The sequence below is a fragment of the Acomys minous genome (genome assembly GCF_964271855.1).
Source record: "Acomys minous genome assembly, chromosome: 3".
In the NCBI taxonomy this organism is placed as follows: domain Eukaryota; kingdom Metazoa; phylum Chordata; class Mammalia; order Rodentia; family Muridae; genus Acomys; species Acomys minous.
Window position 1 is genome coordinate 26,589,079 of NC_140485.1, and position 26,360 is coordinate 26,615,438.

Here is a 26,360-nt window from a genome sequence, read left to right on the forward strand (position 1 = left end):
AATCATCTATTATATATATGTATATGTATATGTGTGTGTGTATTGTATATAAAGGCAATTTTAAGTAGGGAATTCCAAGGAGAGGAGCTGAAGCCATTTTGTCAAGAGTCCGGTGGCGATCGAGAACTCTAGACCTAGAGAGGAGGCACAAGCTAGGGAAGGGGCATATTGAAGAGAGCGAGATGAAAACTGCAGTGGACTAGAGTGTGGACAGCACTGGTGAAAAAGGACGGAGTCAAAAGCAGGCGAAAATATGGACGTATTTTAATATAGGAGAAACAGGGACCTCTCACTGATAAAGCAGGGCCCCCCAAAAAAGAACTGAGGTGGTGGGGGGGGGGAGCAGGGGACGGGGGAAGGAGCCAAACATTTGCTGGACTGAAAAATATGTTGAGAGATAACGGGAAGATAAGATTATAAGCTAATTCAGGCCATTTCTACTTTAAGTTTCTGGAGCAAGTTTTCAAATTTATGGCAACATGTTTTCAAAAAGAGATGAGGTGGAATTTTATAATTAAATCTCAGCCCTGGGGTGGGGGAAAGATAATTAAACAGGAAGAAGAGTGCAGATGTGAAAATCCATCCTCTTGGAATCACTATGCACTTTGCTCCAGAAACAAGCCTCGGGGACCACACTCAGGATAAGCTCCTGCGTCTCAGAAGACCCCAGAGAAGTGGGATGCTGTCTTGAAAGGCCCCGTCAGTCAGTCTGTGAGTCCTGCTTTCCGCTATTTCAGAGTTCCCCATAAATTGGAAAGAGAATCCAGTGAAATTGGTAAACTATTTTAATACTTTAATAACGCTCTGAAATTATACACCAGTATAACTAATTACTGTGGATGCACGATGTGCAATGGCTCTTTATTCTCCCCACCATCATTAAGGCAAGGACAGAAGTAGGGGAAAACTTTCTCCATGAAAAGACCACTGAAGGTGTAAAGATGGCTCATGGTTGCAGCGTTGTAGAAGGACACCTGCCCTCCCTCGTAGTCCAGGTACACGCCCACCCTGTTGAGATTGTCCATTTCTAGACTAGTGGAAGGCAGATCCAGAGCCTTTAGATCAGTTCGGTTCCTTAGTCTTAAAAGCCAGAATCCTTGCTCTGGGGTCAGAGGGCAGCTCCCTTTCCGAATGATGGACTCTCTGGCGACTCCGATTGTCCATTTGGTCTTCTTTGCTACTTCTACTTCCCAGTACCACTTTCCAGAGGAGAAGCCTTTGGAGCCCAGGACAGCCACGCTCGAGTCAAACCTCTCCGGATCGTCAGGCATTACCTGTTTAACATCACCGTGACACACACTGGTCCGGCATTTGGACAGCACCAGATTTGGGTGAGCTGTTTTAGGATCCATGGTTAATTGAGATAGGCCTGGTAAGAAAACGAGAGAGCAGGGAAGAGAAAATAAAGGTGAATATGATTTCCCATAGTAAGAAATAACACTGACATAGACACTAGGGGCTTCGTTCCCCAGACACATAAACCCCTTAATCAGGGAGTTTCTCGTACACTTTCTATTGCTTGGTGTCCTTGTTGCTATTTCTAGGCATTTTTATATCTAGGATAAAAATCATACTTTTCTATGAATCAATTTCTGTTCTACTGATGGAAACAGTACAAATAATGTGACTCTTTAATGATACCAAAAGGGTAAAAATGTGGAGAGGTTGTCCTAGGAAATCTTACTAAGGAGAGTGTCTCAGTCAGCATATAAACATACAAGATGTTTACTATGGGTAAACGGAGACAAAGAAAGATGGATTAAGTGCAGCTGTCGCTTGTATAGGAGAGACTGTCTGTTCCAGCGAGCTTGTGTTTGGTTTAGACGCTGGAGCTCTAGAGTGGTGTATGCCACTGCTCTTCAGAATGCAGTAGACAAAGGTGTTTGCCAGCCTGGGGCAGAACAGTACAGGCACTGAAAGCAACGCGTAGACCTTTTTGGGGAAATCTAACTAAGTAACTTTATGCCAATTGAATCTGGTAATTATAAAACCAAACCTGTGGGGGCAGTGGTGGCGCATACCATTAATCCCAACGCTCAGGAAGCAGACACTGGTGCATATCTGTGAGTTCGAGGCCAGCCTGGTCTACAGAATGAGTTCCAGGACAGCCAGGGCTACACAGAGAAACCCTGTCTCAAAAAAACTGAATTAAGTAAACAAGTAAATACAGGCTTGTCCTTTGTAAACAATCTTTAATTTCACATTTGTAAGTAATTAATTTATATTGTATTCTACAATAGTAGAATTCCATGACAGATGAAGGTTTCTTTAAAATATGTAGAAGCTAAGAAGATTTGCCTTATAGAGTAGACTAGTCATCACTGGAGGCGGGAAGGGTAGGGAGGGATGGGGTAGAGTGATCTTGCATAACAGGTACCAAGTGCAGTGAGAGAGATGTTAATTTCAGCGTTTTATGGCACAATGTGGTAATCATAACCTACAATGATTCATATATATATGTGTATATACATGTGTATGTATCCACGAGAGAGGAGGGTGAGGGAGGGAGGGAGAGAAAGAGAGAATACATATATATTTCAGTGGTTTGGTTTGGTTTGGTTTGGTTGGCAATGCTAGAGACTGAACCCAGGGCCCTGAACCCGTTAAGCTAGCACTCTATTACGGAGCTACATCCCCAGGCTTTATTATATATTTTTAAACAACTGAAGGAGCTCAGCAGTTTCCAGCACACACAGAAGTGATAAATGTTTGAGGAGATATAAATACTAATTGCCATGATTTAATTATCTGTTGCATGCATGCATTGGACATCATAGTATCCTATAAATACATACAAATACCGTGTGTCAGTTAAAATTCACTTGGAGCAATAGTTCACATCTATAATTCTGGCACCCACTAGGTTGAAGCAGAAAGATCCTAAATTCAAGGCCAACCTGAGCAATATAATGAGACCCTAGCTTTGTTGTTGCTGCTTAATGGTTTGAATCAGGTGCATGCCTATAATCCTACACTTGGGAGGTGGAGACAACAAGATAGGGAACTCAGGATCATCTTTGGCCACATACAACTCTTGGTCAGCCTGGGTTACATGAGACTCTGTCTTAAAAAGCTTAAAAAAAAAAAAAAAGGAACCATAAAATAAAATTAAAAAAAAAACAACATGTAGGCCAGGTGTGGTGGTACACACCTTTAATCCCAGCACTCAGGAGGCAGAAGCAGGTAGATCGCTGTGAGTTCGAGGCCAGCCTGGTCTACAGCGTGAATCCAGAGCGCTGTCTGCTCTTCAGGAGATCCTGAGTTCAATTCCCAGCAATCACATAGTGGCTCACAACCATCTATAATGAGATCTGGCGCCCTCTTCTGGCCTGCAGGTGTACATGCAGGAAGAACACTGGATAATAAATAAATAAATCTTTAAAAAGAAAAAGGGGGGAAAACACTTGTGGCTGGAGAGATGGCTCAGAGGCTAAGAGCACATAGCACTTCTCTTAGAGGAAGTTCTGTTTCCAGCACCCACATCAGGCAGCTTATGACTGCCTGAATCTCTAGTACCCGGGGATCTAATAATACCTTTCTCTAGGCTCTGTTGACAGCCACACTCAGGAGAACAAACTCATACACAGACACACACTATTTTTGTTTTGTTTCTTTAAATCCTCTTTAACAAACATGCCTAATAAAGGCTTTGTCCCTTTTTAATTTAGTGTTGAAACAATCCAACAAAAGTGTTGTCAAATGATTGAATGTATCTCACCAAAGGCATAGGTGAAGCACATGAAAAGGTGTTCAGTGAGATTGGACATTAGAGATGTGTACATTAAAACAACGATGAAATGTTACTGTACTTAAGGCTAAATAGGTATAATTAGAAAGATTGGCAACATCGGGTTAGTTATAATTAGAAAGATCCACAATATCAGATTTTGTCAAGAATGTTGAAAAATGGTATCATCATTCATTGCAAGTGGAAATGTAAAATTATTCCTCTACTTGAGGAAGACAAAGCGTTGACAGTTTCTTATAAAATTAAATGCACATCTTCAATGCCACCACTAGGTCTTCTCAAAGATTTATAAACAGATTCACACAACTTTATTCATAATAGCCCTAAAGTGAAATCCACCCCAATGTTCATCCGTTGGAGAATAGATAAACACATTGTGATATATCCATTAAACAAAATTATTGCACTGTGCAACTATAGAGGTGAATCAAAGGAAACGCTGAGGTAAGTATAAACATCTACACACACATAATACTGTAATGTGTGATTTACATTAAATCAAAAGTGAAATAAGGCAGATGAGTAAGCATTAAGGGCTGGGGCTTTGCAGAAAGAACTAATTACAGAAAGACTTGTGGGAACTCTGAAGAGCATGTGTGCATGCGGGAGTGTGTGTGTGTGTGTGTGTGTGTGTGTGTGTGTGTGTGTGTGTACGTACAGGTGTGCCCGTATATGTAGAGATCAGAGGCCTACTTTGGGTGTCTGCCTCAATCACTGTCCATCTGATTTTTGAGACAGGTTTCTCACTGAGTCTGGAGCTCACACTTTCAACTAGACTGGCTGGCCCGTGAATCTCCTAAGATCTGCCTTCCCCGCTCCCATCCCCACGCCTGGGTCACAGGGGTTTGCCACCATGCCTGGCTTTCTACATACACACTAGGCGTTCAGACTCAGGTGCTTCTCTTGGTTCAGCAAGCTCTTTTCCCACTAAGCCATCGCTCTAGCCCCATCCACCTATCTTCATCACAGAGATCTTTACATGTTTGTCAAAAGTCATCAGCCTGAACACTGGCTATATTTAGGTAAAATTGGCAGATTCTGCTCTATTAATTATACTTCAGTGAAGTTGTTTTCTTTCAGTCTTTAGTCACCTGGAAAATGTAACATGGATATGTTTATGATTTTTAACTAGGTTAATAACGATAATATCTATATGAATGCTGTAAACACCAACTAAATTCTTATTTTTATACACATCTTATCTAGAATATTATTTCATCTTGAGATACTACTTGTGTTATTTTTGTCCTGCTCAGTCCTTTAATATCTGCGAGAATTCATGTAGTTGATGTAGCAAAACAGGATAAAATTGTGGCTGTTTTCATATTAAGATCAAACAAAGTCATTGGCTGAGGAGTAATTCTAATATTAGACTTGTATGTATTATTAGTTCAAAGACATATTCTTAAATCATAGCAGCAGGAGAAAAAGAAAAATTATTTTTTACTAAACTCCACCCACCCAAGTCCATTTCCGTCCTTCCTCAAGCTGAAGAACTAATTTAAGCTACAAAGGACGCCCCACAGATAAAATATAGATTAGGGGCTCAGTAGCTCCTTCCCACCATACCTGGAGAGAGAACGGACTGCATTTCCCTCCAGATCATGTACTGTATGGGACCTCTGAAGCGGCCTGGGCTCAGCTTTTTGGAGATAATCTGTCTGGGTGAGAGTGTCTTCATTCCTTTCTGTATGCTGTAAGGGGACACAGTTTACTTTTAGACATCCTCCAGGGGTAGAAGGAAGGGGAGAGCACCACGGAGAAGCGCTTACCTATCTAGGAACATTGTGATGTCCTAAGAGAAAAGGAGAAATAGAGAAGTCAGAGGCCTGTTCATCATCTCTAGAAATCCCTCTGGTTATTCTGATAACTGTCTGGGTTTGATTATTAGTACTGGCTTGCTGTGCAGATGGACCTCAGTCCACCACCAACAGCACTTTTCATTCTCCACAGGCTTTTCCAACCAGCACCCCAATCCAATCCATGGTACAGTGACCTCTCATTAACTAACCTACTGGTTTTCTGTAATTCCAGCTCTCATAGCAAATGGGGAAAAAGCCAGTAAGTCCATAGTTAAGGTCAACTTTTTAAAAAGGTGACTGCTTCCAAATACTCCAACAAGAAAAGATCATAAGCAGTTCCGGGGCCAAGGGTAACTAAACTTTTGAGTACTGAAGTGATCACCATTGATGCTTTAGAAGTGAGACTTCAGGTAGCAAAGTTTGGCCTAAAGCTTTTTAGATAGTTCAGTTTATAATTTCTGCAAGCCCAAAACTCAACAAAAGCTACGAGACATGTTTTTCAAAAATAAATAAAGAAAGAAAGAAAGAAAGAAAGCTCCAGCATTCTTTATGGAAAAACATGAAAATATTTACTCATATAGCATTATTAGAGAAATTATGCTATCATGCTTCACAGGAAGATGAAAGTAAAAGCTTTCCACTGAATGAAAAGTAAAAGCAGCCTATTTTTCCCCCAGAGGACCTTTAAGGCCCTCCAGTTGGTTGGATTGGGTTGGGTTGGGTTGGGTTGGGCTGGGCTGGGTTGGGTTGGGTTGGGTTGAGCTTGGTTAGGATTTGTTTTCCTTCCCTCCCTCACCCGCAGGCTCTCTTCCCTTCTTCCCAGTGTACCCGTAATCGAATTGGTGCAGAATCTCACTTTGAGGAACTCAAACGAGTTCTGCTGTTCCATCCGTGTCTGAATGTCCACCAGCATGTCTTTGGCGAGGAGACACTGCTCCTGAAGCTGGTTCAGGTTCACCTCCATCTCCTCACTCAAGACCTTCCCCTCATCCCGGAGATCATTTAGGATGTCCTTCTCCTTGTTGTGCAGGAACTGGTGCAGCTTCAGAAACTCCAAGGAAAGGTGTTGCTGCAGTTGTATCTTGTTGTCCTGGAAACCTCCATAATCACCACCACGATTACTACTGAGACTAGCACTTGGGGACAGGGATTCACACCACCCAGCACACCTTGCGAAACTCCATACAAATGTCTGCTTAGCATCAACAGTCAACTTACTAGACAGAGCCCTTGGGAGGCTTATTCCTTCTTTCCCAGCTAGTATTATGGTGTAGGATGAACGGTTTTGTTTTCGATTTTTTTTCCCTCAGTGTTTGGATGATAACCAATGCTCTATTAAATAATGTTGTAGAGTCAATCAGACATTATAAAGTGAATGCTACAATACTTCCCTAGACTGGCAAATCAGCATCTACCAAATGATGCTGTTAGACTAGGGCCATAAGGAACCTGAGAGAACTGTCCTATGAGAATCAAAACTACTGCTACTTCTAGGACAACAGAACACGAATGATGCATAAAGCACTAAATCTGATCATTGCTGCACTGAGAGAGAGAGAGAGAGAGAGAGAGAGAGAGAGAGAGAGAGAGCTGTTTCCATTGTGAACTCACTATATCCTTACTTCTCGGCTCCTCATTTTCTTCATTTCTAATGACTTACAGCTTTCTCCACTCGTTCTCAACCACACAAAGAATTTTATCATTCCCAGAAAATGCATCATCTCCAAAATGACTTTTTGTTCCAAGTTCACTTGCCCCCTACTGCAGCACTTTCACTGAATCTCAGTGAAAGTTTGTATTCAACCTGGGCATGTTGGTGCGTGGCTCTAATTCCAGCACTTGGCAGTAGGGGTGGGGGTCGGGTGGCAGAGGCAGGCAGATCTCTGAATTTGAGGCTAGTCTGGTTTACATTGTGAATTCCAGAGCAGCAAGAGCTACATGGAGAGACAGACCCTGTTTCAATACATTAACAAAATAAGATTATAATAATTGATTCCTTCTGCTGGGCGTGGTGGTGCATGCCTTTAATCCAGCACTCGGGAGGCAGAGGCAGGCGGATCGCTGTGAGTTCGAGGCCAGCCTGGTCTACGAAAGTGAGTCCAGGACAACCAAGGCTACACAAGAGAAGCCCTGTCTCGAAAAACCAAAATAATAGTAATAATAATAATAGTAGTAATAATAATAATAATAATAATAATAATAATAATAATAATAATAATAATAATAATAGTAAATTCCTTCTGTTTTTGTTCATAAACTTCTATCTTCATGGCCTGGTTTCCTAGCTAAGATGTCATGGACAATCATTGTCACACTCTTAAAATAGTCTTAACTCCATCATTTTTCTAACCCAAGTATTCCATTTTTCCTTTCACCTTTCTCTTGATTTCCCAGTCTAATTGGTTCTACTTCCTCTAACCAAGTTTTAAATACTAAAATTAATTGGTATTCTGTCCTAAGCTCATGCTATACTTTGTAGGCAGATTCCAGATTCCTAAGCCCAAATGCTTATCTGATATTGCTATTTACGCCTATTTGGTCAATCACCACACCACAGCTCTATAAGTTCCTCCCTACACCATATGTTCTTACTTATCTCTGTGTATACACTGCCTCTTTAGTCAAGTGCCATTGCTCTTGGCCTACTGACCTGCAACAGTTTTCTAACCATATGGTCTCATCATCGGCTCTCACACAGCCACCATTGTCCCTGACACAGCCACCATTGTCCCTGACACAGCCACCATTGTCCCTGACACAGCCACCACACATTTTCAAAATGAGATGAAACTGTCCTGCTTACAAATCCTTATTGATCCTCATGTTGCAGGATCAAATTCAAAATACTTAATGTCTTCCATATAAGGACCTGCATGATTGGGCCATAACTGCCTCTAGGATGCTATTGCTTTATTGAACCTTTTTCTGTTTAACATCCTGTTTTTGGACTTTTCCATGTATCTTTTTCCTCTCCCTACAGCGCTCTCCTCCAGGACCTTTGTTTCATATTCCCCCTCACACAGTTCATCAGTTCATTTGATTAAGTTACTCATCCTACAGCCCTAAAAAAACAAAACAAAACAAAACCAAAACCTTTTCTTTTTGAGAGTGGGGTCTCATGTATCCCAGGCTAGCCTAGAATTCTGTGTGTTGCCAAAGATGACCTTGAACTTCGGATCTTCTTTCTTCCACCCTCTGAGTGCCACCCTGCCTAGTTTATGTGATGTTGGTGATGAAACTCAGGGCCTCATGCATGCTAGGCAAGGATCCTGCCAACCAGTGCACCCCCAGTGCCGGTGACTTCCTCAGAGCACGTTCCTCCACCCTCTTAGGTTCTCCTCTTCGGTGCTATATTTTCATGTCATATAGTATTAATGACTATTGTTATCTTATTGGCATTGGTGTCATTGTTTAATACCTGTCTCCTCAGATTCTAGTTTGGGAATGAATCTAATGCCTTGACCCGTTCAATATCAATATTTTTTAAATGAATGAATATTTACTGTAGTAGCTGAACTAGGAAATGGTAACAAAATTCTGTGGAAGCATCCGTAACTCCATCTGTCTTTCTTTCCCTGAGGCTACATGTTTTTCCAGATGCCAAATGTCAAAGATAGCTCTAATAATAGAGTAACTACTGAAGAGGCAGAACTTATCATTTAGCCCCCACCCTAGTGACTGGTTTGCCCAAGCTTTACTGTTAGTGTTGTTTAGCGATCCTGTGAAGTCTAAAGTGGGTAGGCGTGTGTAAGCAGCAGCTCTGTGTACTTCAGAAACAGTGAACAAGGATGAATCAGATAGGGAAATGTAATCTGAGAGCCCGTGGTTCAAAGGTACCTGGTTTCAAACCCAAAAGAAATAAAAGTACTTCTTTGGAAATAGCCATCTTTGTTAGGTTTTACTGGTAAAGTCCTTATTTTGCCATCGGTGAAAGGGTAGATTAAGCAGATCTCAATCCCACAACGTTCACCGAGTAACTTTACCACTAAAAGGCTCAACATGTTAGGACAAAAGCTAATCTGTTCAGCTGATCAAATATCGGGGACCTTTTCTACCATCATTTCTTCATACTCTGAAGTGAAATAACATCATCTCTATAGCCCAGGTGCCAGTTAGTACACTGCTACGGCTGCAGTCCCAGGAAGGGTGTATCCCAGCTCTGCCCCTCACCTTGTAAGCAGCAATGGCATCTCTCTGCATCGTTCTGAGAGACTGAAGCTCCTGTAGGGATGTCTGGAGTTGGCTCTGATAGACAGCAAGCTCCTTCTAGAAATACCAAATAGAATTAACCCACAGCAACTTGGGAAATAAAAGAACACAAAGTGCATCCCTGGGGCCTGGGGAGAGCCACAGAGATGTGAGGACCTGAGTTTGGACCCCAGCACTTATGTAAAAGGCTGGGTGTGGTGGCTCACTTAAGCTCAGTACTGGCAAGATGGAGAGAGATAAGATTGTTGGGACTTAACTGGCCAGCCTGCCAGCCTAGCTAATCTTCAGTCCCAGGTCTTCATGAAAAGCCTTGTCTCAGAAAACAAGGTGTACAAAACTTGAGGAATAACCTAAAGTTTTCCTGTGGCCTCCACATGCATGCACACACATGCCTATAGCACAGAGATGCATCTGTGGAACAGAACGAGACCTGTGCCAATAGCACAAAGAGACAGGTGTGGAACTGGACAGACTAAACAAATGGCAGCATGGGAGTCCAGTCCTAGCTACAGAGTAGAGCCTGCCAGGGTATAGAAGCCACACTAGTATCTGTTTGAACAGAGGGTGGTTGTTGTTGTTGTTTTCAAGATAGGATTTCTCTGTGTTGCCTTGGCTGTCCTGGAACTCACTTTATAGACCAGGCTGGCCTCAAACTCACAGCGATCCGCCTGCCTCTGCCTCCCAAGTGTTGGGATTAAAGGCATGGGCCACCACCGCCCTGCCCAAACAGAAAGTTTAGCATAAGGAATTATCAAATTTAATGTTAGCTAATTTCTGGGATAAGTAAGAGGGCTCTGCTAAACTAAGCTCAGTCTCTAGAACCCATGTTGTGAAAGGAAAGAACCAGCTCCTTCAAATTGTCCTGTCACATGTGTACACACACACACACACACACACACACACACACACACACACACACACAAGGAAGGGCAGTGGGAAGGACATCTACAAAGACACAGTGCGCCAGGAAATACATAACCTCTGAGGTATTTCATGGTTGGAGTCTGTGGTGGTTTGAATAGTTATGGCCCCCATAGACTCGTGTGTGTGAATACTTGGCCCGTAGAGTGGTGCTATTATTAGGTGTGGCCTGGTGGAGGAAGCGAGTCACTGTGCAGGCGGGCTTTGAGGTCTCCTATATGCTCAAGCCTCCCCTGGCGGCACAGTCTCTCCTTGCTGCCTGTGGACCAAGATTCCCAGCTTCTCCAGCACCGTGTCTGCCTGGACACTGCCACACTTTCCACCATGGTGATAATTGACTAAACCTCTGAAACTGTAAGCAAGCCCCCCAAAAAGTGTTTTCCTTTATTAGAGTTGCCTTGGTAATGGCGTCTCTTCACAGCCGTAAAACCCAAACTGAGGCAGAGCCCTTCCTACTCTCTGGAGTTGTTTCTCGTTTTTTCCTCTAATAAGGCTATGTTCACTCAAGTAAGCTCTTGGTACCAAACCTGTTTCCTTTCCACAGTGTCCTAACTCCTGCCCACTGAGACCTGTGACTGGAGCTGAGGATGCAGTTCAATAGCATAATACTTGTGTGTGTGCACTACACCCTGGATTCAATCCCCGGCAGGACCGAAACAAAATTGGTGAGTGAAATAAACAACAAGACAATCAAGTTTTGACATCCTGTTGTCCAGATACCGGGACTGGAGGAGGCCGCTGCAATTCTACATTTTCACCCTGGCTGTAGTGCTCACCCTGGACACCTTTAAATGCGCTGTTCCCATTGGAACGTTTCCTTTTGCCTTCTGCCCATCCAAATCTAAATGATTTCCCAGCTCTAGTCTCACACCTTTCCCTCATTGTACATCCCATGGCCATCTCAGAGATCCTGAACACTAAGGAGTTACTAATGTGACAAAACTTAGCTCTCAGGAATACATTATTATATAATAGTCCGCCTGTTGTACTCATTTGAAACTTCATCAAAGTTTGAAATTTTTTGTAACAGGAACACTGTGCTATCTGTTCATGTTTTACCCAGTGTAACCGAGAGGGTCAGCCATAGCTCCTTTACAGCTCCTTTCCTGGACATAGCGTCTCTAGAGAGAGAACTTTCCAAGGTATGTTGTATTTCTGAGGGCTCTGAGCTTTCTCATTATTTGAATAAAGGTATGAGGTCAGAAGAAAGAAGAGGCCCTCCAAAAAAAGTTTTCTTAAGGGGTTTCCCAAGACCCAGGGCTCACACACCGTAAAGAAACAGACAGCATCAGAGACGTGCAGGAAATCCTTAGACTGCTCCATAGACAATCGTGCATCCTTGCATTGAAAGCAGATCAGTTTCCCGTCTGGCTTACTGAACAGTTTCAGGTTCTCCCCGTGCTCTGGGCACTGTGGGTGGCTCTTGAGCAGGGGAACCTTCTTAATCTTCTCTACCAGCTTCTCCAGCACCAGGTTGAACGTACAGTTGCTGTACTGGCATAGCATCTTGCACTCCGGACAGAATGTTTCCTTGGCATGCAGTTTCCAGTAGTTTTGGATACAGGTTTGGCAGAAGTTGTGGCCACAGCTCAGCATCAGTGGGTCGTGGAACCAATCCTTACACAGTGGACAGTGCAGGTCCATGGTAATATCCTGTATCACCACTTTTGAGGGTAAGTGGGTGGTTGTATCAGTCACTTCAACATAGTTGCCTGGATCGAAGTTGGAGGGGGACCTGGAGGATACCTTTGGAAAAGAATACCTTAGTTAAGGTTCTCTTACCGCCCATTTCCATACACAAGGATGTAGACTCCATTCCTAAAGGTGAATTGATTCAGCCAAAGCAATATAATCATCTCTGAAAATAATTCAACGGAGGCTGGAGAGGTGACTCAGTAGTGAAGGGCACACGCTTTTCTTTACTTTTTTTTTTTTTTAAGGATTATTATGTAAACAGTATCTTGCATGAATGCCTGCACACCAGTACCAGAAGAAGACACCAGGTCTCACTATAGATGGTTGTGAGCCACCATGTGGTTGCTGGGAATTGAACTCAGGACCTCTGGAGGAGCAGACAGTGCTCTTAAGCACTGAGCCATCTCTCCAGCCCCATGTATTGTTCTAGCAGAGGTCCCAAGGTCAGTTTCTAGCACCCACATCAAATGGCTGAAAATGGCCTGTACCTCTAGTTTCAGGAAACGCAACACTGTTTCCCTGACCTTCAGAGGAACTGTACTCATTTGGACAAACCCATGTATGCATACTTAAAAATCATTAAATAAATAAAATAAATTTTAATGTTTTCTAACATCAAAGTTTGTGGCACTATTTCAAGTTGTTTTTTTTTTTTTTTTTTTAGGGGGAGGGGAGTTTCGAGACAGGGTTTCTCTGTATAACCTTGGCTGTCCTGTCTTGAAAAAAATTTTTTTTTTTTTTTTTACTTAAAGTTCCTGTTTCATGAGTTATTTTTATCTTCTGCTTATCACACAAACCCAGAAATGCAGTGTCTGGGGCATCCTGGGAACACACATATGATTCCGTTGACATCAGAATACATACTCGGTAGCACACACCTGTAATCCCAGCACTCAGGAGGCAGAGGCAGACAGATCGCTGTGAGTTCGAGGCCAACCTGACCTACAAAGTGAGTTTAGGACAGCCAGGGAAGGCTACACAAGGAAGCCGTGTCTTGAAAAACCAAAAAAAAAGAAAAGAAAAACAGAATACACACTGCTCTCAAATGCATATGTTAAGTCACAAAACAAGTCTCAATACATTTGCAAGGACTAAAGTCACGTGACGTGTGTGGCAGTTTGAGTAAGAACGGACCCAGGGGCGCACAGATTTGATCATTAGGGAGTGGTGCTACTTGATGCGGGTTGGAGGGGGGAATGGGGTGGGGGGTAAGGACTGTGGCCTTGTTGGAGAAAGTGTGTCACTGAGGTGGGCTTTGAGGCTTCAAGGGTCCAAGCTAGGTCCGGTCTCTGCCCCTCTGGCAGCCACCTGCAGATGTGGACATAGAGCTCTCAGCTACGGCTTCAGGACCATGTCTGCCTGAGTGCTGCCATGCTTCCTGCCATGACATCAACAGGCTAAACCTCTGAATGTAAGCCAGCCCCAACTAAATGATTTCCTTTGTAGGAGTTGCTGTGGTCATGGTGACTACGTGACTAAGAGCTTCTGCTCAGATACTACAGAGTGAAACTAGCAAGCAATGACAAGCAAAATGGAAAACTCCCAATTATGTGAAAATTAAACAGCATACTCTTAGTCACCCAGTGGGTCAAAAAAAAAAAAAAAAAAAGAAGAAGAAGAAGTAAAATTCTAGAATATTTTGAGATGAATGAATAAAGAAAAATACATACCAAAACTTACGGAATATGATAAAAGCAGTACTATCTGGGTAATGTATAGCTATAAACACTGACATTGAAAACTAAATTACTAGTAGATTACTAGTAAATTACCAGTAGAATGTTTGCCAAGCACATAAAGGTCCTTGGCTCAATCCCTAACACCAGCAGCAATGGCAACATAACTTTAAAAAGTGAGGAAAGAGAACTCCATGCCTGGCATGTGCCTGTATTTGCAGCTACCTGGGAACCTGAGACAAAAGGATTGTCTGAGCCTGGGGCTTTAAATCCATCCTGGACAACATGAAAGGATCCCGCCTGGGATCTCTTACATGGCTTAGAATTCAGGTCAGTGGTGGAGCATTTGCTCAGCATGCCCCAGACCCTGGGTTTGGTCCTTCGGCACTGTTAAGAGTGAGTCAGTAAGTAAATACGTACAGGACCGCCTGGAGCTGGAGTTACAGGCAGTTGTGAGCCACTTCTATGGGTGGGAACTGAACCTGGGTCCTCCGCAAGATCAGTGAGCTCCCTCAATCCCACTGCTCTCTCTCCAGCCCTGGAATGTTAACTCTTACTAGAAACCATTGTCATAATTAAGAGATGCTGGGTGGTGATGTCACATGCCTTCAGTTCCAGCACTGTGAGGCAGAGGCAGGTGGATCTCTGAGTTTGAGGCCAACCTGGTCTTCAGATCAAGTTCAAGGACAGCCAGAGCAACATACGGAAGCCCTGTCTCTAAAAATTGATGAGGAGGAAGAGGAGAGGGTAGGGGGAGGAGGAGGAGGACATGATGGCAGAACCTTGGCTGCTGTTTGAGTGTGGTGGCCCATGCCTGTAGTCACAGCCTTCGTGAGGTGGGGGAAGGAAGAGCAGTTGGTAGTCACCATCAGCTGTGTATGGGTCCTAGACCAGCTACGTCAGACCCTAGCAGTTGAAAATGGATAAGACAAGGAGTACAGATCCTTCCCTGCATGAAGACTGAAAACAAATGAATTCATGAGTAAAACAAGGAGTGCAGATTCTAGAGCCAGACTTGCAGAGTTAGACCCTGGCCCTTCCCCAGATTAGGAGAATAATAACAGCATCTGTCTCATCTGTCTCAAATTAGCATGTGAGATTATAGTGGATAGCAAGTGGATTATAATTAAGTCACTTAAGATGGGGGGGGGGGGTTGGTTTGTTTTTGAGACGGGTCTCACCGTGTATCTGTAGCTAGCCTGGAATGTAACTGGTCACTATGTGGATCAGTCTGTCCAACGTACATGGTGAGGCCAGTCTTAAAAATGAACAGTTGCCAAGGGCAATACATGCAGTAAACATCAAACCCCTACCCAGATCTATCCAGTGGACAGGGCAGTCTCCACAATTGAGTGGCGAGTGGGGACTGACTCTGACATGAACTCTGGTGCCCCGTATTTGACCACTTCCCCTTGGTGGGGAGGCCTGTTGGCACTCAGAGAAAGGATAAGCAGGTTACCAAGATGAGACTTGATAGGCTGTGACCATATTAATGGGGGAGAAGGTCCCCTTCAGTCACAGACCTAGGGGAGGGGAATAGGATGAAAACAGAGGGAGGGAGGAATGGGAGGATACAAGGGATGGGATAGCAATTGAGATGTAATCTGAATAAATTAATTAAATATAAAAATACGTTTAAAAAATGAACAGTTGCTGGAGAAATTAGTCAGTGGTCAAGAGCACTTGCTACTCTGCAGAGGCCCTGGACTTGTTTCCCAGCACCCACACAGTGGCTCACAGCCCTCTCTAATTTTGCTTCCAGGGAATCTGATGCCCTCTTCTGACCTATGGGGGCATCAGGTGTACGCATGGGACACATACATATGTACAGGCAAATACTCATACACATAAAATTTTAATATTTTAAAAATAAAAACTGAAGCTGGGTGGTGGAGGCACACACCTTTAGTCCCAGCACTCAGGAGGCAGAAGCAGGCAGATCTCTTGAGTTCAAGGCCAGCCTGGTCTGCGGAGTGAGTTCCAGGACAGCCAGGGTTACACAGAGAAACCCTGTGTCAGAAAATAAAGAAAAAAATGTATGTAAAAGAAAACCTTTTTAGTTTTCCTTTCACAAAGTAAAAGTCAAAGTACATAAAGAACTAAATAATTTGCAAATTCTAGTCCTTTTAAGGGTCTAGAATCCAAAATAAAAGAACTCTCACAACACAAAAAAAGAATAACAACCATTTTTTAATTTTTGTTTTGTTTTTTTGAGACAGTGTTTCTCTATGTAGCCTTGGCTGTCCTGGACTCACTTTGTAGACCAGGCTGGCCTCAAACTCACGGTGATCTGCCTGCCTCTGCCTCCCACGTGCTGGGATTAAAGGTGTGCGCCACCACATCTAGCTAGAAATAATTTTTTAATTGGCAGAGGAATTAAATAGGCATTTGTCCAAAGACACACAGCTGGTCAACAAACACACGAGAAAATGTTCAATACCTTTCAACAAACACACGAGAAAATGTTCAATACCTTTAATCACTAGAAAAGTTCACATGAGATTTTTGAATTTATTGTTCTCTCTCACTCTCTCTTTTTTGTTGTTGTTGTTGTTGTTTTTGTTTTTGTTTTTTTGAGACAGGGTTTCTCTGTGTCTGTGTCCTAGACTCGCTTAGTAGACCAGGTTGGACTCAAACTCACAGTGATCCACCTGCCTCTGCCTCCCGAGTGTGGGATTAAAGGCGTGCGCCACCACCACCTGGTAAATTTATTATTCTCATATCTCACAATGAAATATTAGAATTTCACACTAGGATTGAAATAATTTTAAAAGGTACATTGCTGAGTGCTGGAGAGAGCTCAGAGGTTAAGAGCACTTGCTGCTCTTCCAGTGGACTTAGGTCCATTCTCAGCGCCCACATGACTGCTCACAACCATCTAAACCTCCAGTTCCAGGGTATCTGTTGCCTTCTTCTAACTCCAGGGGCACAGTCACACAGGAGGTACACTGGCATATTTGCAAGCAAGACACCCATACACAGTTTTTGGTTGGTTGGTTGGTTGGTTTGGTTTGGTTTTGTGAGACAGGGTTTCTCTGTGTAGCCTTGGCTGTCCTGGACTCACTTTGTAGACCAGGCTGGCCTCAAACTCAGAGAGATCTGCCTGCCTCTACCCCCCAAGTGCTGGGATTAAAGGCATACGCCACGACCAGCTCCATACACGTTTTGTAAAGGACGCTGCTAATGAGAATGTAAAATAATGCAGCCACTGTAAAAAACGTTTTTGTACTTCCTCAAAAAATTAAACACAGCCAGGCGCGGTGGCACACAGCTTTGACTCTAGCACCCAGGAGGCAGATGCAGACGGATCTCTGTGAGTTGGAGGCCAGCCTGGTCTACAGAGCAAGTTCCAAGACTAGCCAGAAAGCAATGGGGGACCCTGTCTCAGGGGAATGAGGGAGAGAACAGTGGAAGAAGACACAAACTTCCTCTGCTGGCCTTCTGGTACATGCTTACGCATATGTATACTCACATACATGTGTACATACATGCATATATACAAAATTCACACAGTACACTGGACAGGGAGTATCTCTCAGTGGTTAGAGTACTTGCCTAGAATTAATAAAAGCCTGGGTTCAATTGCCAGACTCACAAAATAATACCAGAACAAATAAACAAGCCCATACAAAAGATCATATATTTGATGATTTTGTTTATATAAAATAGTCAGCATAGGTAAATCTCTAAGAGACAGAAAAATTAGTGCTTTCTAGGGCACCTAGGAGAAGGAAAAGTGGGAGTGACTGCTTAGTGAGCAAGAGATTTCCTTTGTTGATGACAAAAAACATTTTAGAAAAAGGTGGCTATTTATGTTGTAAATATACTAAATGCTACTGGACTTTACGTTTTTAAACAGTTAATCTGTTATATGAGTATTATCTTAGTTTTTATAAACTAGAACTTATTTGACTCCTGTATTATATGCTGTACTAGACATGCTATTATTTGATAAAGAGCCACAGTCCATGCTAAAAGTGTGTGTGTGTGTGTGTGTGTGTGTGTGTGTGTGTGTGTGTGTGTGTGTGTACTATGTGACTTTCACTTCCTTTGCCAGACTACAGATGGGCTTCTGGGCCATTTCATAAGCTGTCTAGGAACCCCAGTTGTTAACTAAAGCAAAAGATGATTGTGCAAACCAGAGCATCTCATGAATTCAAATTTGAAAACAAAAGAATCCGAAAACAAAGGAGCAATTGCTAAAGATCACTGTAAGATACAGTGTGGAACACAGAAAACCGTGGCACAGAAAGTCATTGAAGAAACAGGATCTGCCCAGGCATAGTGGTGCATGGCTTTACTGCTAGCACTTGGGAGGCAGAAGCAGGGTGGATGGATATCTTTGAGTTTGAGGCCAGCCTGGCCCATTGAGTGAATGCAGGACATCCAGAGCTACATAATAGAGAGACCGCACCTCAAAAAAAAAAAAAAAAAAAAAAAAAGAAAAGAAAAGGGCAGGACCTGGCAGATACATTTTAAACAAGAAGCAGAAGCAGAAATGGAGAGATATAGATAGAGTCAGTTGTTCCTAAACAAAATCTTAAAACATTCAGTTTTACCAATAAAGACTCAGGAGCCAGATGCTGGAGTGAAAACCTGCTAGCTCAGAGAGGCAGAGAAAGCACCCAGCTGACCTTCCTACTCATCCAACGACCCAGAAAGAAAAAGCCCCTTGTCCTCCTCCACGCTGTCTTAAAAACAAACCCTTCAAACTGAATGTCCCTCCTTTCTACTTCCTGTGTGTCTCTCTGTCCTCCAGACTTCCTGGACTCTCTTATGGTTTTTTTCCTATGTTCACTCCCTGTCATCTGGTCGCTTGCTCTGCCTCTTGCCCTATGGTTGACTTTATTTAAGCCTGTTTACAGAAAGCTAGGCATGATGGAACACACCTATAACCCTAGCACTTGGGAAACAAAAAAGGAGACACAGGAGTCCAGGGGAAGCCTTAGTTAACAGCAAATTTTCAGTCAGCCTGGAGCTATGTGAAACCCTATTTTGAAAAGAAAACTGACCTTACAAATAAAAATACAATTTATCAGCCAGGGGTGGTGGGCGCATGCCTTTAATCCTAGCACTCGGGAGGCAGAGGCAGGCAGATCACTGTGGATTCAAGGCCAGCCTGGTCTACAAAAACTAGTCCAGGACAGTCAAGGCTACATCGAGAAACCCTGCCTCGAGGGGGAAAAAAAAAAAAAAAAAAAACTTATCTAGATACAAGCAGTATGGCAGACAGCTCTGCCTAAAGAAAAACAAAAGCAAAAACAAAGCCCTGCTTCCTGAGTCTGCCTTGTCACAGGAGGACTTGGAGGCTTCCCTGAGTTGAAGGTGTCCTGTCCTTCACTATTTCAGGCCTCTGCCTCAACTGTGGAAGTTCACTGGCATACAATCTTTTATTTTACTATTTAAAAAAAGTGGGGTTTTCCCCCCTGACTTTGACTATAAAATGATCAGAGTAGAACAGGAAAAGGCATCTTTTTTTTCCCCCTACAGAAAATGTAAACAAAATATTGGTGGCCCAGTTTTCTTCAGTAGCTAAGGACAAAGAAGAGCAAGTCAAGGTCCTGCAGTATAGGAGATTAGAACCAGATTATCATAACGCATTACTACAGACAAAATTCAACCTCAGGCTGGTTGTGGTGGCACAGGCCTGTAAATCTGGCATTCACGAGATAGAGGCCGGAGGATCTTGAGTTCCAGAGCAGCCTTTATAAAGAGACCCCCAACTCAAAACACGACCTAGTAGCTCAAAACAATAAACAGTGAGCTGCCTAAGTAAACACGTGGAAAAATGAGAACAGCATCAGGGTCCATGTGTTGGGAGTTCTTAGCGTGTTTTAGTGGAAACCCATAAATTAACATTTTTGTTTTGTTTTGTCTCTCTGGCAACACCAAAGTTTAGAAAACTAACTTCCTTTAGTTTAGTTTTAAGATATTTTAAAACAAGGAAATTATTTTAAAAGTTTAACTGAGATGGCTCAGCAGGTAAAGATGCAAGCCTCCAAGTTTGACAACCCAAGTTCAGTCCCTGAGACCCACATGGTGGAAGAAGTGAACTGTCTCCTACAAATTGTCTCTAACCTCCCCACATGTGCTGTGGCATGCACATCCACACACGTACACAAAATATACAAATGTAACTTTTAAAAATGTTTAACTGCACCTCTGTTTTAAGTATAGCACACCAAGACCAATATTATTTAAAATTTTATAATTAATAAAACTTTCCATTTAAAGATAATAAAGTTATATTAATAAGCAGGGTAAGCTTTTGTATAATGTTTATTTTAGTTATTTTCAAAAAGTTATGGTGGACTTCCTTACTTTCTTACCCACATCTCTTAATTTCTGTTTTTCCAAAAGCCTAGAGGGAGTATGGAAGGTAAAAGCTACATGCTAAATATTTCCTGGATTTCCTTTCTTGATCCACAGTCCATACTCTGTTCCTGTGATCTTGTTTTCAACGCTGTGTCTAGAAAATTGATGGGTTTTAGAGAGTAACTTACCTCCATGGAGCTCGGTCATCAGGCCACCAGGGGGCAGAGACAGGCAACTTGGCTTTGCTCTGTGGGCCCAGGATGGCTGCAGACCAGGAGTCCTGGGTCTGGTAGTTTGTTAGGAATGGACTCAGAGCCCATGAGAGGAGGAGGGAGAGTTCAGGACCTGGAGAAGACAGGCAAGGCCAGAGAGAGATCTGGCAGGTTCCGTGACAGTTTGTCAGTTACTTTGATCATATTCACTTAAGAAAAAGACAAACTCTGATTCGATTGGAATGACCTACCAACCCTTTTGATTTTATTATTTTATTTGGGGTGGGGGAGTTCTTTTAAATTTCAGGTAGTAATCTAATTTTTTTAATGTTTAATTGTGTGTGTGCACACGTGTGTTCATATGTGTGTGTGTGTGCGCGCACGTGCGTCCATGTGTGTCACATGTGTGGAGGTACCTACAGAGGCCAGAAGAATTGGATCCAATCCCTGGAGCTAGAGCTTCAGGTAGTGGTGAGCACCGGATGTGGGTTCTGGGAACCAAACTCTGGTCCTCTGCAAGTGCAGTAAACGCTCTTAACAGCTGAGCTGTCTCTCAAGCCCTAGGAACGTAAGTGTAAGGTTTTCAGGTTGCACTTCCAAATGAGGCTGCTCTAGAAAAGAGAAAGCAACCAGCAACATCAGCAATAGGCCCAACTCAAGAGGAAGCACTTCTCCCTACCTGGGCAGAGCCCTTAACAGGTAGCTGCTGCCTTCTCACCTTCTTACTATCTATAGAAGCAGATCTGATTGAGCAGCAAGGTCTGGAGTTGGGCCCTAAGGAAGCAGGGCAAGATGCTTTTCACACAGCTTTCTCTAGCACTTCTAGCTTAGATATGCGTGCCTAGACCATGCTCATCCAGGGCCTATAAAGAACGTCTCAGAGCCAGCAGGTTGGCCGTTTTGCTTACCAAATTTGCTTACCTAAATTCTAATTCACTATGTTGTCCTGAATGGTTAGTGCCTTTTCTACTATCCAGCCTTAGCATGCACAACAGCATGGCAGAGGTAAGGACTGCCCACACAGGCCTTGCTCCCCTGGCTTTGCACAGGCTGTCCCTTCTGCCAAGGGGATGATCTTTGCCAAGAGAGTTACTGAGAAGCCAGAGCTAGCTCTGTGTGTAGCAGCACCTTGCAGATGTTTCTATGCTAGCTCTGAGTATATTGCACTATTTCTTTCATGAAACCTGTTTTTGTTTTTGTTTTTTTCATATCTCTTTCCCAAGAACTGAGCTTTTGAGGAAGGACTGTCTTCTTAGGCCCCCAGGCCTGCCACACTATCAATATGTAATAAGCGCTGCCTGAGTGAGGAATGAATGAATGAATGAATGAATGAATGAATGAGGGGCACCTATCAATGATTCTACATTCTCCTTTCTGTTCGATTATTTGTTGTATTATATTTTGGAGTTTTGTTGTTTGGTTGGGTTGGGTTGGGTTTTGTTGTTGTAGTTTTGTATTTGTTTTGGGTTTTGAGATAGGGTTTCTCTACATAGCCCTGGCTGTCCTGGAACTCACTATGTAGATCAGGCTGGCCTCAAAATCACAGAGATTCACACAGCTCTGCCTCCCAAGCGCTGGGATTAAATGCCCTGCATGTGTGTTTTGTTTTTATATTCGGTGCTAGGATTGAACCCAGTGCCTTGTACATGTTAAACAAGAACGCTAATTCCTGCCCTACCCAGCTCCTTTCCAGTTGGGTGATTGAACAGCAGCTGCTCTTTTGGCTTGTTCAGAAAAAAAGAAGACAAATGGTTCATTCACTAAAAGCAGTTCCCTAGCAGGAAAGCCAAGGTGCATGGTTAACACCACACCGTCACCTTCTCTGTCTTCCCTGTAAAGGATCAGCGAGACTGAGAGAGCCACACCTGGGGCTGCTTTGCTTTTGCATGTTCAGAAGAAAGGAGTACAAGCCACAGGAACTGTTCATGTCCGTAAAACTCAGAGAGCAGGGAAGATCTCCTCTCAAATATTTCCCTCACGCGAGGGTTGCCATGCCACTGGACTGTATTTTCTCAAATCAGAAATCTGTCTTCATGATATCGTGGCACTGAACTATGAAGCTAAAGACGCGTGGAAGACGCACAGGTTGAAGTTTAAAATACTGTTCACTCCTGGCATAAAATGCTATGGGCTGACAGGTGTGATGGATAAAACTTATAAAACCAGCACTTGAGTGGCAGACAGGAAAATGAGAGTTCATAACTAGCCTGAGGTACAAAGTGAGACCTTATCTCAAAAATTCTCTTTTAGGGCTGGAAAGATGACTCAGAGGTTAAGAGCACTGTCTGCTCTTCCAAAGGTCCCGAGTTCAATTCCTAGCAACCACATGGTGGCCCACCACCATCTGTAACGAGATCCAGTGCCTTCTTGTGGCAGGCAGTTTCCCATGTGGGCAGACTACTGTATAAATAATAAATCCTTTAGAAAGAGAGAGAAATTTTCTTTTTTTAAAAAAACCCACAGAACTCTCTACTAATAAACATTCAAAAATCTTAGTGAAACTACTGCTGCTAACTTTTAACACCTTTTTCAGAACTACCCAATGAAAAGGCAGACATGGTGGCTCATGCCTGGAGCAGCACTTGGGAGACGGAGGCATGAGGATTATAGTGAGTTGAGACCAACTGCATCTATATGGTACCTAAGACTGTGTGTGTGTGTGTGTGTGTGTGTGTGTGTGTGTGTGTGTGTGTGTGTAGGGAGGTGGCTCTGTATAAAGAGTGCTTGCCCTGCAAGAGTAAGGACCTAAGTTTGAATCCCACAACCCACGTGGAGCCAAGTGCAGCAGCTCATTTGTAATCTCAGTGTTCCTACCGTAAGATGGGAAGTGGAGCCAGGAGAATCTCCAGAACCTTGCGGGCCAGCTAACCTACACAAACAGAAACCTGTCTCAACCGTGGAAGGCATGGCTCAGCAGCCAAGGATATCCCCTGACCTACACTTGCGTGTTTCCTCCGTGTGCACGTGAATGTACACATGATAAAACTGCTCCTCCTGCCTGGCAGGATCTGCATCTTCCTGTGAGCCTGAGAGCTAAACCTAGCCAGAATACCGGAGCAGTCCAGGCTTGTAGGTATATAAGCTCGGGGACTGAATGCAGACCAAGGCCTCTCTTACATGTTGATTGGTGCTTAGTGTGTGTCTGGCTACCAGGAGAGCTAGAGGAAACCAAAAGAAAAAGATCTGGGGCAGTGAGTACCGCCGCTGCTGCCTACTATCACCGAAAGGGCCCTACAGGCTTAGAGACACCATTAGGATGCTAAGGTCATTGAAATTGTACTTATTAAACATTTTAATAGTAGGAGTTAAGTCATTAATTGGAGCCCACAGGTCATGTGTGTCCCAACATGAGTATGACTCAACACATCTGCGGATGACAAACATCATGTCATAATGTCAAAATGTTGGACACATATGTCATATTCATCTTGCGTGTCCTGTTCAAAGCCAAGCCATCAAGGTCTGGAGTGTGGGCAACATCCTAAGAATGCACTGGCAGTGACAGCTGCTGTAGTTCTAGAGCTCAGGAGGCTGACACAAGAGAATCACCACTAATTCAAGGCCAGCCAGGGCTACAGAGTGAATATGGGCTCAGCCTGAGTGATATAGTGAAACCCTGTCTCGAACAAACAAACAAACAAAAATAAACACCCAGAGTTCAGTAGGAGAGGTACATTGCAGGTCTGGGCACTGCGTTACTGGTCCAGCTGAGCTTCCGTGTTTTTGTTTTTTTTTTTTTTTTAGGTTTTTGAGAGACAGGGTTTCTCTGTGTAGCCTTGGCTGTCCTGGACTCTCTTTGTAGACCAGGCTGGCCTCGAACTCACAGCGATCCACTTGCCTCTGCCTCCCGGGTGCTAGGATTAAAGGCGTGCGCCACCACGCCCGGCTGAGCTTCCGTGTAGAGACAGTGCTGCTGTGAGCAATTGTAAGAGGGGAGAGTGCTTCCCTGCACATTTTATTAGGGAAAGAGAAAGCGCTGCCGAAACCACACCCTCCTCCCATCCGAGGTCCAGGTTCCTTTGTACGGGCTGTAAGATTCTCTGTAACAGAGCAAAGCTGTGGCGTAATGTGCTTCCAAGGCCTGTGATCCAGCCAGGCTGTTGCTTGTTCATAACAACATGCTGTGCTTAGCTGACCCTACGTTAGAACACAGACAGCCTATATGACCAAGGGGAGTAGTTCCTTTCTGTCCCGGCAGGTCAGAGAATTGTAAACCACTGTCTGAAGAAGCTCCAGTGGACCAAGCAGACTGGCCTTTCAGGCCACATGACATTGTACCTGTCTGCATACCGTACACTTCACCTCTGGCAAAAGAAGTCAGAAAGGACTGGCTTCCTTACACCCCCGTGTAATCAGGAAGTGCAGACAGTGCTGGCTTAAGAATAAGTGTCAGAACAATCTAGATAGTGTTGTTTAACATTCCTAAAGTATCCTTCAATCTAACGGCTCACAGTTCCCACGGTGACGTGGAAAATCCAGCCCCAAGTAGCAAGCACACGTAAAGACAATAGTGATGATGGTGGTCAATTTTTTTCCCTCCAGCCAAAGTAGCAAAGTATCAGTATTGTTTAAGAGAAACTCAGAGGCACCAACTACAGAAGGTATGGCCAAAGCCTGTGTGCTCCTGAGGATTGATTGAGCCCAGGGCTCAATGTGATTTTTTTTTCTTTGCTTTTAGAGACAGGTCCTCACTTACGTAGCCAGGCCAGGCCTTGCACTTATCTTCTTTCCTGTCTCAGTCTCCCAAGTGCTGTGACATCCAGACAACCTGAGTTTGATTCCCTGGATCCACACGGTAGGAGGAGAGGACTGAATGCTTCAAGCTGTCCTCTGCCCTCCATAGACATGCTGTGGCATGTGCATCCACATAGACACACTCAAAAATCAATCAATCAATCAATCAATCAATCAAATAATGTAAAAATAACCACAGAAATGGTGACTGGCTCCTGAGGAGCAATATCCTGGAGTGTCCACGGGCCCCCATACACATGTTCACCTTCACACAAACACTAAATAAATAAATGTAATTTTAAAGCTAAAAAAAAAAAGTAAGATTGATAGTTATATAAGGTGCGTGGTGTGGTGCGGAAAATACATATTCGAAAATCTTAGTTATGCATTTCAATTTGGAGACCATTACTCTTGAAACTGTGCCTGTCCTCCACGTCATGTCCTGGTGGCAGTGGGAAGAAGGCGAACCCAAAAGCCATTTACACGAGGAGGCGTGCACACTGTTTAAATGCTAGCACAATAGTGTGGATGGTGTTTTACTTCTGTTGCTAAAATAAAGGTGTTTAAGGCATTTGCTGTTAAGCTTAGTGATCTGAGTTTGATCCTGGGGACCACCCACATGGGGGACGGAGAGAGGTGACTGAGGGTGCACATCAGTAATCCCACCGCTTCGGAGGCAGAGACAGAAGAGTAAAGGAGTCCAGAGCCAGCCTGGACTACATGAAACCATGTTTTGTTTTGTTTTTTAATCTTTAGGGCCTGGGAAAATGGTTCGACGGTTAAGGATATTTACTGGCTGCTCTTCATGAGGACCTGGGTTCTTACATGGCCGCTCACTACTTGCTCTAACTACAGTTCTAGGGGATCCCATGCCCTCTTCTGGCCTCCGAGGGTACTGCATGCATGTGACACACTCGCAGACTAACACTTGTACATAGGATATAACACTGTTAGTTCTTTATGCCAGGCGTGGTGGCGCACACCTTTAATCCTCGCACTCGGGAGGCAGAGGCAGGGTGGATTGCTGTGAGTTCTAGGCCAGCCTGGT

General features: G+C 43.6%; 1 protein-coding gene across 3 annotated transcripts; it reads right to left on the minus strand.

Annotated features, from left to right (window-relative positions):
- Positions 1–808: 808 nt before the first annotated feature.
- On the minus strand, positions 809–20,751 carry TRIM69 (tripartite motif containing 69). 3 transcript variants are annotated; one of them, XM_084777291.1, is made up of 7 exons: positions 20,555–20,751; positions 11,950–12,426; positions 9,721–9,813; positions 6,407–6,640; positions 5,521–5,543; positions 5,318–5,442; positions 809–1,369 (listed from the first exon to the last, which is right to left on the minus strand). In XM_084777291.1, the coding sequence occupies exons 1-7, from the start codon at positions 20,558–20,560 to the stop codon at positions 831–833; spliced, it is 1,497 nt and encodes a 498-aa protein (XP_084633417.1). In that variant the 5' UTR covers positions 20,561–20,751; the 3' UTR covers positions 809–830. The 3 variants fall into 3 exon arrangements, with proteins under 3 accessions (XP_084633417.1, XP_084633416.1, XP_084633418.1); XM_084777290.1 differs by having other exon boundaries at positions 9,721–9,816; positions 20,555–20,750; XM_084777292.1 differs by lacking the exon at positions 20,555–20,751 and adding an exon at positions 14,472–14,602 and having other exon boundaries at positions 9,721–9,816.
- Between the last annotated feature and the right edge of the window lie 5,609 nt (positions 20,752–26,360).

Bases quoted from the DNA above. Each gene is read 5' to 3' on its own strand.
- TRIM69 (XM_084777290.1), bottom strand. The intron at 5,443-5,520 runs GTAAGCGCTTCT...GTCCCCTTACAG, and splicing joins ATCACAATGTTCCTAGATAG to CATACAGAAAGGAATGAAGA. The intron at 1,370-5,317 runs GTATGGTGGGAA...TTTTCTTACCAG, and splicing joins GCAGTCCGTTCTCTCTCCAG to GCCTATCTCAATTAACCATG.